At 39.8% G+C, this 15806-nt stretch overlaps 1 protein-coding gene across 1 annotated transcript in view; it reads right to left on the bottom strand.

The window, feature by feature from the left end:
- The window catches only part of HPGDS (hematopoietic prostaglandin D synthase), a 30144-nt gene extending 15245 nt beyond the window's left edge, over positions 1–14899 (bottom strand). Inside the window, exons 1-2 of the mRNA XM_074148078.1 lie at positions 14822–14899; positions 3035–3176 (exon numbers count right to left, since the gene is read on the bottom strand). Coding sequence (XP_074004179.1) covers positions 3035–3176; positions 14822–14899 — 220 coding nt within the window. The remainder of the gene's footprint in view (positions 1–3034; positions 3177–14821) is intronic.
- Between the last annotated feature and the right edge of the window lie 907 nt (positions 14900–15806).

The following is a 15806-nucleotide window of genomic DNA, read 5'->3' as shown; positions in this document are numbered from 1 at the left end:
TTTCACCAGGATGAGACTGACTGGAACCTGCTACTTTATTTCTTTTCCTTTTGAAGTCCAGGAAAAACTATATAAATCCTGAGAAAAAAATAAATCCTGGGGAAAAAAATAAATCCTGAACTTCATAAGAAAGATCTAAATACAGAATATGAATGACAGTAGTGTAGAAGATCTCTCAGCAGAGTGAACTATGCCTTTGTGAGCACAGTGTTTTGGATGGATCCCCTCATTTCATATTTACTGTTGAACACAGCAGCAATTGAACATTTTTGGCAAGGATCCTGTTATCTGCTTTCCTGAGGACTGGTGCTTTTTTTCTTCAATCTCTGCCTCCATGGAGGGAGCTGAGGCACATTGTGAAAACTCGGGATAATAGAGAATGCAAGTGGTTTTCTTCATGGTGAATGGTGCATCTCTGCTGTGTGCAATACTATTGTAATGTTAAGACACACAATCCCTATACAACCTAGTCCCTAGCTAGGAGGCAACCATTTCTTGTGTTTAGTCATGGCCTGCAAAGTCAGCATTTAGGGACCTTAGGGCAGATTGGCTCTTGGCCTTCTTGTACAGTGTAAGGCTGTTTACTGCAAAACCCCATTGCTACCTTTTATTCAGAGTTTTGCTGAATGATTTGCCTGTGGGAGATTACTTTGTCTGGAAATACCATGAGTAATTTCTTCACAAAGGAGGAGGAGGTAGTCATCAGATAATTGATCTCCAGGCAGTTTCCTTAGCAGCATTACATTGTTTCGCATACAGACAAGGTACCTTTCCTCTTGTTTAGTGAGGAAACTCAACTTGTATATTTTCTGCAATGCAGATGACACTGGTGGCAAATGCCAACATTACATAGGTTCTTGAGCTAGGCAGAATTCAGGGAGCCTTCCAGAAGTAGAACTTTAGCATCTTGGTATGAGACGTTATAGCACTTTCAGACACACATCCAACTATTTCTTTGGAGGTGTACATTTTCCTGGTCAATTAGCATGATACATTCCAGTTCCCATCCACTGACTGACTGGCTGGGTGTCTACAGAAGCCTGAAATTCAAAGAACTCCTAGGCCAGCGTAAGTTTTGCACAGATGATTTCACAAATCTGAGAGCAGCAGCTCCCACATTTCACTAAACTACTTATCTGCTTTGGAATTTCATCTAGGGACCAGTCATAGCAGAGGCTGCTATGAAAGGCCATTAAGCAGAGAAATGGAAAAATCTTAATTAACTCTTGGCAATCCTTCTAACAAACTTTTCACATCACAGAAAGAGAAACAAAGACATCCAAAGGTTAAATGACTTGTCCAACATTCGTTAATGCAGCAGATACAGCTACAAACTGTATGCCTTAGGATTTCTAGGGTGCCTCTGCTCTCAGTGTTTTGGTGGTAATGGTGTTGCAGCTGAACATACACTGTAATGAACAAGTATTGTACGTGTAAAGCTTCACTGGGAGGTTCATAATGTGAGCACTGAAGAAGATCATAGGAAAGATTTTCCTACGTTGTTTCTTCTGCTGGCTTGGGTATTGGGGACATCAATATTCTGAGAGATGCAATGCCTTTACCTTGTCTGATAGATCTGCTGTTAAAACATCTTGTCCTAAGATATGAATGCCTCTGTAGCCTTTAAGTCACTCTTTATACTTTGCCTTTTTAATTTGTCTTACTTAAAAATCAGTATGCAGAACTCTATATAGAATTACAATTTTCTAATATTCTCTGAACTTTGTTTCAGGACATAAGTGGGTGTGTGTAGGTGTGAGCGTGTGCATAGTTATGTATGAAAAAGGCCTATGCAGAGCTTTTTGCAGTTCATCTGAATTCTCAATCTCACCTTTAGTTTCTACCCTGCTTCACTGAGAATTGCAGTGGGAGGGAAATAAGCTATACCACATGGTCAACAGGCTTAAGCTCTTACAAAGAAAAGGTTTCCGAAGTCAGTCATCTCTAACCGAAAATATCCCGTTTCCACTGCTTCATTTACACACCTTTCTGTGGGTTGCTAGCTGGTGTTTTCTAGATTTGAGCACAACCGGTGGCTTCAGCTGCCACTTGGGTAGCAGTGATGCTTGAGTATTTGTCGTTCAAGTCACTGCAAACATTACGGGAAAGATCAAATTTGACTGCACCCTGCAAGAATTTGGTAGCCTGCTGACTGGGCTTATTAAATGTTATGAAAGCCTACCAAGAAACATTGCTTAATTAAAGGAAATCACCTTGTGCATTAGTTGTGCCTTTTCCCCCAATTAAAGGCATTATTCTTCATTCCAGATGTGATGTGTCATAGCCTGTGTAGCAAAATGCAGGCCAAATCCATGAAATGAAGACACAGATATCTCTGACTTCATACCTGTACTCCAAACTCAAGGTCTGTTTCATTTGAACTAAGGTTAATTTAATGAACAGAAATAACAAAAGGCTTTAGTAGCTCAGAAGAAGTTACTTTAACTACAAAACACAAAATGGAGTATTGTAGCCCACAGAGTACTCTTGGAAGGGCTGGTAGGGCTGTGCTGTTCTTAGGGACAATGATTTTTAGAGCCTCTTTTGATCCTTTTGTTTTCTCCTTACAGAATCAACTGATTTATTTTCTTTCATGACTTTCTGTCTGTGAAGACCTTTCTGGTTGCAAAAGAGTGGCCTCTTGACACTTATTTCCAACTTGCCTTTCAAAAACCAGGGTAGAGGCTGCGGTGTGAACTTTGAGACCAAATTCTCTAAAGAAGCTGGGAAGATTAACACACATTTGGTCAGCTTTATGAAGACAAAAGCTGAACTGAATTGATAAGGAGCAAAAGCCCAGCTGGATGACAGCAGGTAGGTCATTTTATATTGTCTGAAGATTTGGATCTGGACTTCTGTGAGAGCATCAGGAATGACATTTTGGCTGTCAGGACAATAAAATTCCCATAGGCTTAATTAAAGCCAGGAATTAAATTTATTTCTGCTCATGAACTATGTAGGTACTTCTTCATTTGCTTTGCTTTTCGGCAGCGTTTCTAGCAGAGCTTTGGATATAAGATCCTGTGCTACTTACTTGGTTTGATTTTGGGCCAGTCCGCTGCTTCTATCCTGTGGTCTTCATACTTCTTGCCCGAATAGGCAAACAGGTAGCGGCTGATTTCTGCTCGTCCTCGCAGGTTGAAGTATGTCAGCTTGTACTGCGGCATGCTGGATCCCTGAAAGGGCAGACACCGTGTGTCTTAGATGTGAGTAACGCAACTTCTTTTTACAAAAGCACACCATATACTTGCTTTTGAAACACTTGCTTGTACAATGCAAAGAACTTATTACACCAAGCCACGATGTGTTGTACTTTGAAATCATTGCATTAGCCACACCTTTTTGTTCTGCGTTTGTCAGCCACAACATTCAGATGTCAGGACAATGACAGTTAAACCTGCAGTTCCTCCTTGTGTATCTCCAGAAAGAAGGCTTTTCTTTTTTTTTTCAGACATGTTAAGAAATTTCAATTTTCATTTACTTTGCTTGTGACTCCAAACTCAGGCCAGTTTTAGAAAGTGTTTTTCAGAGTGCAAATCTAAAAATCATATACTGTAACAGAAGATAGCTGCAGTTTTGAGCAGCAATTCTGCTCAAACCTGCCCTGCTCAGCTTCTATTGCCTATGAAGACCTTCATCCAAGACCAAGTGGTGAGAATTGTCACACTGTTGAGATTTTTGTCATTAGCTATTACCCTAGTTGCACAGGCAATCAACCCAAGTTATTTTAGAACAAAAATTTGCTATGGAAACCAGTCTACACTCTTGTTTTGAGAAAATTGCCATCACATTCTCAGTTTCTTGTACAGAAGCCAGAAGAAAATTTGAATCGACTTTGTTAGGTTTTCATGTGATTTTTTTTTTTTTTTTTTCCTTTCAGTTCAAGTTAGGAATCATGTAATAGGAAAGCTCTATCTGTTTCTCGGTGTAACAGGCAACAAAACTAAATACTCATGAGTTTGATGGTACAGCAAGAATGGTGCAGGAAAGGTGAACAGCTAAGGCCGCTTTAAACCAAAAGCAAGCTTTTAAACTCTGCACACATAGCACCTTAATAAGAGAAATCTCTGAGCTCAGCTAAGATTTAAATGTACTGCTAAAGGAAACTAAAACAACCACCCATCTCCTCACCCCATGCAAATCCCTTTCTCTTTCTGGCCTTAAAGTAGACCTTGCATGTCATCTACCATTCTTTTATATCCATCATATTCAGAGTATTATCAATAAAGCACGCAACACACATCATCTGCACTAGGAGAGAAAGACAACATTTTTTTTTTTTTAAATTAATAAGTGCTACTACATAACCTTGCAATAGAAACAACCCCCTATTTAGTCATCTTGCCTTTGAAAACATATGCTTGAGGGCAGATGTATCATCAGCTTTCACTTTAGATGTTGAGGCTCTGTTCAAAAACTGGGAAAGCTTAACTCATGCTGAAAAGTGCAAACTGCCTTTGCCACTTTCTCCTCGGAAGTAAAAACATTTACTTTCTGTCCTCAGAGTAGCAGAGGCAAAATGAGTTACATTAGGATGTGATTAGTTTTGTAGATGTGGTAATTACCAGAAAATATGTTTGTCTGTTCCTTGGTAAATGCAGCTCATAGGTTACAGGTGTAACTCTTTCTTTCTCTAAAGAGAGAAATTGTGATGATTCCAAATTTTTCCAGTATGTTTAGGTAAGTGGCAAAACTTTGCCACTCTATTTTCAAATTTTGTGCCCAGATTTATTACTTATTATGCTTTATTGTGCTTATATAATAATACTATATGTTACTATACTTTACTATTTATTTATGTAGGATGAGTTTGGATTGCATGTCTACAAAATTAATGTAAGGAGAGAGGATGAGACTGTACCTTTTTTTTTTTTCCCATTTGTCCCTGCTTCTGATTTTGTGTGGTCACTTGAGGGTGAGGAACGGCATTTTTAAAAGAGCATGTGTTATCTGAGGTTTAAATTAGACATGACTTAGGGATTCGGGAATAAAAGGGGGAAAAAAACCCCGCTTGATTCTTAGTTTCCAGTTTTTTTAGAAGTGAGTGAATGCTACTGATTCAATCTGCATTTGGAGAGGATATGACTTTTAACACGGAAAACCCACGCAGTGTCTGCTTCCCTTCTTTCGGGGTGTCCACAGAGGTTTTTTCATAAACAGCAATAGAAGTTCCAGTGCTCCGGACTTACTACATGACTCACACATGGCTCCAGAATCCCAGCTACCTCTAGCCTGCCTTAGCGGAGAGTAGTTGATAGCTGGGAGTTATTTAAAAACACAAGAATAGAAGATTTTAGGGTACAGTCATGAGGAAGGCAGCAGCCAGCTATATATAGAGCTGGCTGGAGTTGAGTGAAGCGTAACTTTTCTGGTGGTGAGTATTTTGAAAGAGTCTAATTTTTACTGTGGGAGAACTCTATATACAAAGACGTGTATAATCAGGAGTAGTGAGATGATGTAAAGAAAAGGGAATTTTGGCTGAAGATCAGGAAGTCTTTCTGGCTGTTGTAGTAAAGCAGTGGAAACTATTGTTTGAAATGTCTGAAGCAAAGTTAAACAAATTTCTAATGAATACAACATAAGGAGTAATCAAATATTTGCAGTGCTGATGCACATTTAAGCTTATGATTTTTTTTTCCATCTGTGAATAAGAAAACCAACCTTACAAGGAGTTTACCAAAAATACTTGACATTTTAAAGGCCTCTATAGCTTTATTGTAAACATGTTTTTGTAAATGTTTGTAGTTTTTATTTTTTATTTGTATTCATTGTGAAATGTCAGGAGTAGTGCTTCCTAAACAATTACAGATATGTTTCTAAATGAAAGAAATGGTTCTGTTTGAAATAGCTTTTTTTTTTTTTCCAAACATACCAAGTAAGTTATTGGTTTTTTTTTTTTCCTGATCCTCCTTTACCATATTTTCTGAGTATGTTTTGTAAAGAAATGCATCATGAGGAGCAAATTAAAACCATTTTAAAAACATCCAAAATTATCAAATGATTGAAAAATGTCACTTCTAGTGGAAAAAGATCTATTTTGGGTCTTTGAGTTTGTGCTTTGGGGTTTGGTTTTTTTTTTTTTGGGGGGGGCAGGGGAATCTTTAAAACTATTTTAAAATATTTATTTTTTTTTAGATTTAAAAAAAAATTTTTAGATTTTAGATTAAAAAATTTAGATTTTTTTAGATTTGGCTTAAAAATACTGGAAGATGTTGGTGGGGGCAGGACCTTAGTGCCCAAACTTGCAAACGTTTAGTTTGCCTAGTGCTATTATATCTCTTCGGGTGAGTTTGTTGCAAAGCCAGGTGTGTATAAATGCAGGAGGGGGCTGATTTACCTTCCACTAATAAATCTGCCATCTAAGCAGTGGTTTTTCAATTTCTGAAGCGATGAATACATGGCCAGGATCCAACTGTACACCTGCCCTGCCCTACATTGACAGCATCTGCGGAAACCTCAGCCCCAGTTTTATCGTATACAACTTTCAAAGCAGTGAACTCAACTAGTCAAAATTTACTATTAAATTAGCTTTAATACTCTAAACTTGTTGACCCGCTTAGCTGATTTTTCTAGCTTTCTTCCGTGGCTTTCTTAAAGCCAGCTTAACTGGCTTTAACATACCTTTGAACAGAAGATTAGCGGATCTCGTGATTAAATTCAACTTTTGGAGCCACTCAGTGACCAAGTCAAACAGAAAATCTGAGACAAAGTCAAATATGTGTAAAAGGTGGCATCCACCACCTTACTCATGAGTCAAAATTCAGGTTAAAGTTACAAGTCAGATATCTTAGGACAGTTTTCAAATAATTTAAAACTGTTAATACCTTTATGGAGATACTGTATTAACGGATGAATTTGGGATGGTTTTATTCCAGTTGAAGCAGGAGCCAACAATCAATTTGAAAACTTCAAGCAAGATTAGAGTTAAAAAACAGACCCCTGGAAGGACTCGGTTTCATTCTTTGAGAACTAAAATGCTGCATTTCACATCATACTAGTGCAGAAGAGAAAAAGCACTGGTAGACTGGAAACTGTATGAACGTACCAGGAGGATACAGAACCAAACGGTCCCGCTGTCTGTGAGGTATGCACTATTGTTGCTTTTACTAGATGACAGTGTATGAGTCCCTGCTCCGTCTTGAAGGGTAGATGACAAGGGCACCACCTGCATTTCGCCTCCTCAAGATGAGTTTCAGGGGTGTGCCCAGTGCAACCCAGAGCAGGCTGCCTCTGCACGGTCCTGCGTGCCCAGCCCGAGCCTCTGCCCCGTGAAAGTAAACGCCCAAACTCTGCTGGCCTTTGTAGAGGAATCATGTTTCATCTCTGTTTTGGAAAAATCCAGCCCTAAAAGTAATACAAGGAAATATCCCTCAGGCTAGTAACAGACACCAAAACCTGGATGCAGATACTCGATATGTGAATTCAGGAAAATTAAAAAAAAAAAAAAAAAAAAAAAAAAGAAAAGAAAACAAAGCCAGCACTTTATTTCATTTTCTTGGATAAGGTTATTAATATTCGAGGTGACAGGCAGCAGAGAGCTTTTCCCTGACCTGCATACGGAGAGCAAGAAACCAGCTAAGTTGAGCTATTTGTTCACATCCATCCAAAATCTGACAAAGGACCTCGTGGTGTAAAGTCCCTTTTAATTGTACTTTGCACTGTGAGAAATTAAGGTTTTTCTTGCCTTAAGGTTTCATCATTGTCAGAGGATTTAAAAAAGCCCAACTGTTCCCTCCAGCAAGCAAGACAAGTGGGGTTGGGTTAAGGTTCATCTGGGTACTTTCTAAAAATCTAAAGACTTGAACTGTCTGACTAGAAGAGACGATATGTTGCACTGTATGTATATTTATTTAACATGAGGGCTCTTTATTAATTTAGGAGTCACTTATGGGAAGAACCACACCTAGTACCTGACAATGGGCCTGCCAGAAAGTGGGAGCTGAAGGTCGCAGCTGCCTGGTGTCATCAAACTCATTTGAATTGCAACCAGACATGGTCCTTGAGGGAGCTCTGTTTCATTTTCCTGTGCTAATACAATTCTGGGCTGCCTCTGTGAACTCAGGGCCTGTGTTTGGCCACCAGGAGAGCAGGCTGGACCTCGGTATCTCCTGGAGGAATGCCAGTGCTTGCTGAAGGGTGTGAGAAAGGAAGGTGCTGCCATGTCTGACTAGGAAGGTGAAAAAGTCCCTCGATGATTAGTGAGTGATGATTCAGTCAATAGATACTTCTGTTTATTTTTTTAAAATAAGATTAAGCTGTTATATCGGTTTGGAGTGTTTGGGTTGCTGGAGCTGATATTATACATTCCATTTTCATGATTTTATAAGATGAAAGTGTAACAATAAATCAGCTTCTACTCACGTAAGCCTACAGGTATCTTTTTGCCAAGAAGCATCTTGCTTTATGAAGTGTGAAACAGAGTTCATGCCCTCTCTAAGCAATAATCTAGCCAAAGCTGAAAAGCTTGGTGGACATTTTTCTTTCTTTTTGTTCTTAGTGCTGCTATTAAAGCAGTTGCTATTTCTTTACAAGGTGTTTCTGCAAAGTTGTCCTGGAGATTAGATGAGTAGGTTTGAAATAGATGCACACCCAAGAGCCTGATTTGGGTATCCTGCTGGGGTGGAGAGGGCACTGCAATTTCAGCCAATTCATATATTTACTCATGCGTTTCTGTGATGTCCTAGACGTACCATGCCACGTATACAGCTGGAGGTTCTTATTACCAGTGTTAGCTGAACATTTGCCATTAATGCTAACACTGGGATTTCAGAGGGAAAACTATTCTATTTCTTCTCTTCCTTACTCCCAGTCACAGGGCCCAGTAGTGCTAGTGTCAATTAGTGAACTCAATTTAGAAAGGGAAAGGAGAGAAGCTGGCTGGTTCTATGGAGTTTTTTCTTCGTATATACAGACAAAAGAGTCTTCACATCTTAAAGGAGAGTTTTTTCCTTAGGCTATTATGTCAGGGGGACCTATCCAAGTATGAAGCATGGATTTGTGGTTCTGATCCGTAGGGATCAGGGAGAGTTATGTTACTTTATGGAGTACAAAGAAAGATTTTTAACCAGGAAAGAAACTTACTCTGCCTTTTTTCACCTGAGAAACATTAGGAGTATTAAGTTCAGTTTTGCCTGTCTTGCCTCTTGCCCTTCTCAACTATGTGAGTTCCTCATCCCTGTAATTGGGGAGCAGAGTATTAAAGCAGCTTTCTCTTTCCTCAATTTTAAAAAATGTTTCCCTGTCCAAGTGAGTTTTCCTGCCTTCATCTTTTAAGCTTTCAGAGGTTTCAGAGAAACAAGACTTAAATAGTTATTGTAGAAGGCAAGTAAAGAAAAGCTTCCACAGCTATAACTTTATAAATGCAGTTTTAGCAAGATAGGAAAGATAGAAAATGTGCGTGTCTAGTATTTCTTCCTTTTTGTTTAACCCGCCTAACATAGCAGTGAGAAAGGTTTGGGGACAGGCGTGCTTGGTTACCTGCTCCTGCTCGAGCAATGCTGAGAAGGCAGGAGCCAGCTGTAAAGCAGCCTTGCCCTGTCTGCAGGGCACAGAGCAGCTCTCCCTCTGGTTGCTGATCAAATCAGACATTGCAGGAATGTCTTAATTTTTTTTCCCTCGGATGAAAACTTATTCTCTCTAAAGACTCTCTGTGTTTATATTTTATGTCTAAATTCAGAACTGGAATTGCAAACAGAAATAGCCATGTATTGGCCGTTTTTGGAGAGCAAAGAGTTTGATGGTGAGAAATCTGTCTGGCCCAGCAAGAACCATCCACGGGGTGGCTGTTTGTTCTGTTCCAACTCCTCCCTTGCGAGGAAGATTGGCGACTGCCTGGTGAAGCTTAATCCAAGCTGTCTATCCAGATGTAAGTAACACTAAGACAAATAACTTTTGCCTTTCCCTGGAAAAAAATGAGGGGTACAGTAGGTATCTTACATGATGTACTCCCTGAACAGGGAAGCTAATGACTTTGAGAACTGAAGAATCACAGAGAATTGAAGAATCACAATGGTCCTCTCTTACTGTACAGCAAAACAAAAAAATGCTCATTTTTCTTTTCTCGAGCATAAACTTCTGCTTTTAACACTGATTCAAAACCATTAGAGGCTTAAGAGACGTTTTCAGGCTTTGAAAACTAAAAATAGAAATCATTTGTTGGTTTGTGGTTTTTTTTTCTGGTAAATAATGTTTTTATTGATTCTTATTTAGCAAAGAATATAAGAAAATTTTTGCCCTCCTTTTGGGGGAGAAGGATTAGACAATATTGACATATTAATGGCAGACTGCAAGTCTTCCAATGGAAGATTTCCACAGCAGTCTGTGTTTTGACAGAGAATAAAATGAAAAGCTTTAAGTAATTCTCTCTAATTCCCGGCAGCTCTTAGTCTGACATAAACTCTCTTTCAGAAAAGCCATGGTCTCTTTTCCCACTCTGCCTCAATTATAGAAAATAAACATTTTAATTTGGTCACTTATTTTTCTGTGCCAGATAGCAATCTGGACCTTGGAGAGAAAAGAAAAAAAACCTGTGCACTCTTCTCTATTTAGTGCACAAATCATCTGCAGTACCTGTTTATGCAATTTGATATAGGGATGAGTTTTGAAATAATAAATCCCAAATTTAGTGATTGTGGCCTGACACTTCTTAGCGTGATTTCCAAGATTAGGTATATGCATGGTTTAAAGCACATGTAGCGGGATTTTGCATATCTTTACCCAGTGTGCTGGTTATTTTCAACCTGTGGTGGAAATTAGCCTCCTGACATGAGAAGGGTTTTTAAGGCATTTCTGTGGGATTGCTGATATGAGTATGTGAAGTGACCTGATGAGTAAAGCATTTGAAAGTCTGATCTGTCAATGTCTTGGGTTAAAAAAGACACAGTAGGAGATCTTAAAGCACTTATTTGTCCAAGGAAGCCCCAGGCTTGGTTTGCTGATGTGGGAAATAGGAACTCTAGAAAAATCTTTCAAGGACACAGGGAAAAAGCACATCTTGGTGAAAGAGAAGGATTAGAAAAATACTGATCCTGAGCAGTTTTTTTGAAGGTGAGAGTCCAATGTGACTGGACAGCGAGTGGGTGGTCACTGTCAATACTGCTGTTGAAGGAGAATACCAGGGTCCACTGGGTTTCTCCAAGTTGACTTTGTAGCTGCTGCTCCTCATGTGACTGCCTCACAAGCAACTGCAGTCAAAACTATAAGAATTCAGATATTTGAAGCTCACCCCATTCATTTTAACTGAAGTGGAAGGGGGAGCACTTGCTTACACGTCAGCAGGTACAAGGAGGCAGAGAGACCGTGACGGGCAGGGCTCTGCTGGGCTGCCTTGGAAGTGTGCTGCTCCTTCTGCCTCCCCTGCCAGGCTCTTTGGTTTAGGGCCTGAGCATCTGTGATGACTTTGCCTCCTGTCTGATCCTCTGTCTTTTGATTTGAAGCTGCTTGGCCCCAGTTTTATGTAAATAACTTCTAAAATTTTTTTTTTGTGCAGCCTCCCAATCTGTAATGAACTTCAAATGAATAAATTGCACACCTGAGAGCGTGAAATACTGGTAAATAAAATTGCAAGAGGAGAGATCTCAGGAAAGATGCAGACTAAGGAGTGGTTAGGGTAATTTCTCAGGAGAGACTATTTAAATCTTTTATTTCCTCATCAGATGTTATAAGAATTCCCTGAGGCATTTTGTGGCAGAACAAAAGCCTAAATAATCTTAATTCTTGCCAACACGGGTCATCCTTGTAAAATTCATGCCTTGCATCTGTCTCTGTAGTCTTCAGATAAATCAGCACCTCCTCGCAATACCCCCAGAAAGCACAGAGTGCAGTTGTGAGTCACGTTGCTGTGTGTTAAGTGGTTTAGTCAGCTCTCCAAAGGCAGCTGCTGGTTTCACCAGGATGATTTCGTGTCCATTTCCTGAACTCTTAAGCCTGTCCAGCAGGGTAATTTGTATAACAACTGTCTTGGCCACCTAGCACCTTTCCTTGGATGTGTAAAAATGAGCTTTTGTCCTATCCCAGCCATGATGCGTGTGTGTGTGTGTGTATATGTACAAGGGAGAGTACAAATGCCAAAACCTTCCCCCTGCTAGTCTAAACTACTTTGCTCTTGAACTGTCGCATCTTGTGAATCCGCTGTACAACTTGCCAAAAATAAACAAAATTATAGGCATGAAAGAAAAAGAATTAGGTACGCTTTTCAGGATGATATTTTTCATGTAGCTGGCAAGGGTGAGACTAGAAAAGATTTTATTCACTTCGCAGAGTTCTCCAACACCACCCACCAGGTCTCCTGGTCACTAATTCCTCGTGTCTTCCTGCTCTGCCTTGTGGTGCCTGGTACACACCACCCTGCCCAGGAGGCATCAGTGCAGTGGGCTGGGGCACAGATCTTGAGTATTTTCAGGTCTTTTGAAACTGTTTTCACAACCAGAGTGAGCCTGAGGAAACCCTCACTGAAGAGCTCTTTGAACATTGCCAGTCTTCTTGAGAGGACCAGCGCTGGCAGGTGTGGACCTACAGCCATGAGCAACACCTGGGCAGAAGCCTGGGGACCACCTAGATTTAGCCATAAGTGGTAAACATTCAAGACCCCAGCAGTTATGGTCACAAACTGCTCGGTATGTAAAACCCTAACCTATGTGTCCCTGTGTTTAAGAAGAAAGTACTTTCTGAGCAGCAGTTTGCAGCTGATTTTGCCATTGTTTGTGAGAACACCAGGCAGAGTCTGGCTCCGGGGCAGTGCCCAGTACTGCAGGTTCCCTGCTCTGCCCCAGAGTATACCCTGGCACACAAAAAACACTCATTTACCTGAGGCATACAATTAGAGAGGCTGGTGTCCCATATTTGTTCTCTCCTGTTGACAAACATCAACTAAAGAAAGATTGTGTGACAGTTCAAACCATCCTTTCTGTTTACCTTTCTTTGTTCTCCTTCTGATGTCCTTTGCCATCTGCTACCCAAATCCAAAACATAGATGTGTCTGTCTGGTATCGTTGAATGTCCTTGTTTTCTCTCCTATCCCATTTCATGCTCATGTTTTACAGAGGCATTCCAGCAATGTTTTAAGTTTCTTCTAAAGAGGTACAAAACTAAGCATTTCATTTTTTTCAGTTCATTGTTGTAGCTTATTTTATGGGAGTTTCAGCAGATTGACTCCGGATAAGTAAGATTGTTCAAAATGATGACACTTTGAAATGAATGTATGGGATTTTGCAGATTCCTTTTTTCTTTTTCCTCCCCCCTTCCCCCCTTTCTCTTGGACTAACTGGTAGAAGGGTGAAAAATTCATGTGTTTGAGATTTGTAGCCTATTTACATCAGCTGAAGGCTTATAATATAAGCATAGCTTTTAGAGGCATGGCATGCCACTTGTTAATCCAACACCAGCAATATGTCAGTGGCTCCTAGGCAGTGTAATTACTTGCTGGTGAGATTTTGATTAAAGGTATTTTGAAAGTGAGCATTGTCTTCAATTACTTCTGCTAAATGCTTAGATATTTCTGTCCAAATAGATTTGACTGTGTGTCTTGGTGTGCGTGCATCTGCGGCAGGGGCTACATATGCATTTTTAGGGAGAGGTGGATTCTATTTTGGGTTAAAGAAAACAAAAGAATAAACAGAAGTAAACTTAAAAAAGACCTCTGTGTCTATTTTTTTTCCTTTACAAAAGTTGCAACTTTTGAGTATGAAAGTACCAGTGTTTACAAACAGTTCTAAGGAGCATAAAAGACCAGGAAAAATACTTTATAGCTATGGTTTGTTTGCTTGGGTAGTTTGAAATGAGAAGTGGATAAAGGAAGGCTTTTAACAGAGGAAATGTGTGCAGGGACTATGCACACAGGCAAATGACAGCAGTTAAATTTTAAAGAAAAAAATCCTCAACAGCTATTCAGAATATAAATTTGAAGTAAAAGACAAAAATCAACAGCAAAAAAACCCTGTGAGTTTTGATAAGGAGAAAAATGGAGAGAGTGGAAGCAGATGCAGGAGGTTTTCCTCTATAGAATAATGGGAATTAGGATGAGAGTATGTTAATCCATTGGTGAACCAGAAGACATGAATTTGGAAAATTGACAGAACAGTGCACAAAAATGACCTGGAGGAATTGATTGGTGCTGCTTAATATTAATCTAATTCCTCTGACGTTAGCCTAGATTTGGCTTGGTTACATAAGCGAATACATATAAGTCAGCCTTTACATCTAATAGAATACCATTTTGAAATGGTTTTACACTTACTGAAAACTCCCTGCAGAATGTCACAAGCTTCCCTACACCAACTTTTTGCTGCTGTGCTGGTGGAGTTGTTTTTTCTTTGGAAAGTGTCTCTCTGCGACGTACCCTGATTATCAAAGTAGCTCAGTACTGACAGCATCAGGCAGTGGTGAGAAACGGGGGCTTGCTGTAACAACAGGTTAGTGATCTGCCTTTTCGCCTCTAGAAAAGCAGTTCATAATTTCTGAAGTCTGATTGTATCAGTGCATGTGATTGTATGGATGTCTTCAGTACAGCAGGCAGTTTAAAGATGCCTGTAAGTAGCAAAGAAGGTATATAGATGGGGTACTTGAGTTACACTTGCAGCCACTGTGTAGAGCTCAGGGTTATCCCTCGCTATGCCGGTAGCACTAGTCAGAGACTCATGATGAAAAGACCTAACAAAACTCTAAAAATTAAATACTTGCTCTACATGTCGCATAATTGGATGAAACTAACCCCCATGCAGCTGGTACAACAGTAGCCCTAGGGAGGGCAGAATAGGATTAGAAGAAGAAAAGGGAAAGAGAGGAGCCAGACTGTGGCTGTAAGCAAATCCGAAACAGAACTCACTTGGGTGCAGTGATATGTGGTCCCTTCTTCAGTGCACAGGAATCCCTCTGAGTGCTGGCCTCGGTGGAAAAGGCTCATATATACTGTTTATTAATATGCAAACCACTCCCCGTGACAAGTATGCCATCATGACTCTCCCTCTCCCCCCCCCTTCTCACTCACAGACACAAAGCAAATGCAGCATTCCCTCAGATAACAGGCAAGCTTTGTGACTTTTTGGACTAGTACTGCAAATTGGGTATTGCAGTTTTTCAGGTTGTGTTCAAAGGCAAGAAACACTTTAAAGTGTCATTTAAAAAAAGATAATAATAAGAAACCAGACACTGGCAAGCTGAGTCAGACGATGGGTGTTTTTTTTCAAGTGTAAAAAGTGTAGAGGAAGCCAAGAAATGTCTGCCTTAGATTATTTCTAACTAATGTGAAGTCCTGCAGTACCTGATCTAATTATAGAGCAATCCCTTAAATAGTTGCAATCCCATTAAAACAGAGGAGCCAGAAATAAAAACAATGAAGAAAAAAAGAGAAAGCATAAGTTCTAAGCCGTTGTAATAAAGAACAAATTGATTTAAGATTTTTTTATTTTTTTTGGCCATCATTATCAGTAAAGAAGGGGAAAGAGAATTGAAGAAAATTCTGTCCATTAATAATGCACATTAGTAGTTAGGGGTCTGTGATGTTACTGCTTCTTATCACTCATGGATGTTGTGCTTTTTTTGTTTTTTTTTTCTTTTTCCAATTAATTTGTACTTTGACCTTAACAAAATCCATTCAATGCTGCTGTGCTTTGCTTCCCTCCGTGTATAACCAGAACGCAGGCAGCATTGGAGCTAAGCTTCCTGGTGCTAAAGAAATAGGTCTGAATGGGTACTGCAGAAATCTGCTTTGAAGCCTCGTTTGCTTTGTATAAATAAATGGTTGTGGGCATTCTCTGCAGGTGCAGAGAGAAGCGCTAAGAAAAGTCCTCTCCGTTGGGATGAGGAGGTGC

This window comes from Numenius arquata, chromosome 5 (genome assembly GCF_964106895.1).
Source record: "Numenius arquata chromosome 5, bNumArq3.hap1.1, whole genome shotgun sequence".
Taxonomy (NCBI): Eukaryota; Metazoa; Chordata; class Aves; order Charadriiformes; family Scolopacidae; genus Numenius; species Numenius arquata.
Note: the sequence above shows the minus strand (reverse complement) of the source record. Positions and strands in the feature narration are given on the sequence as shown.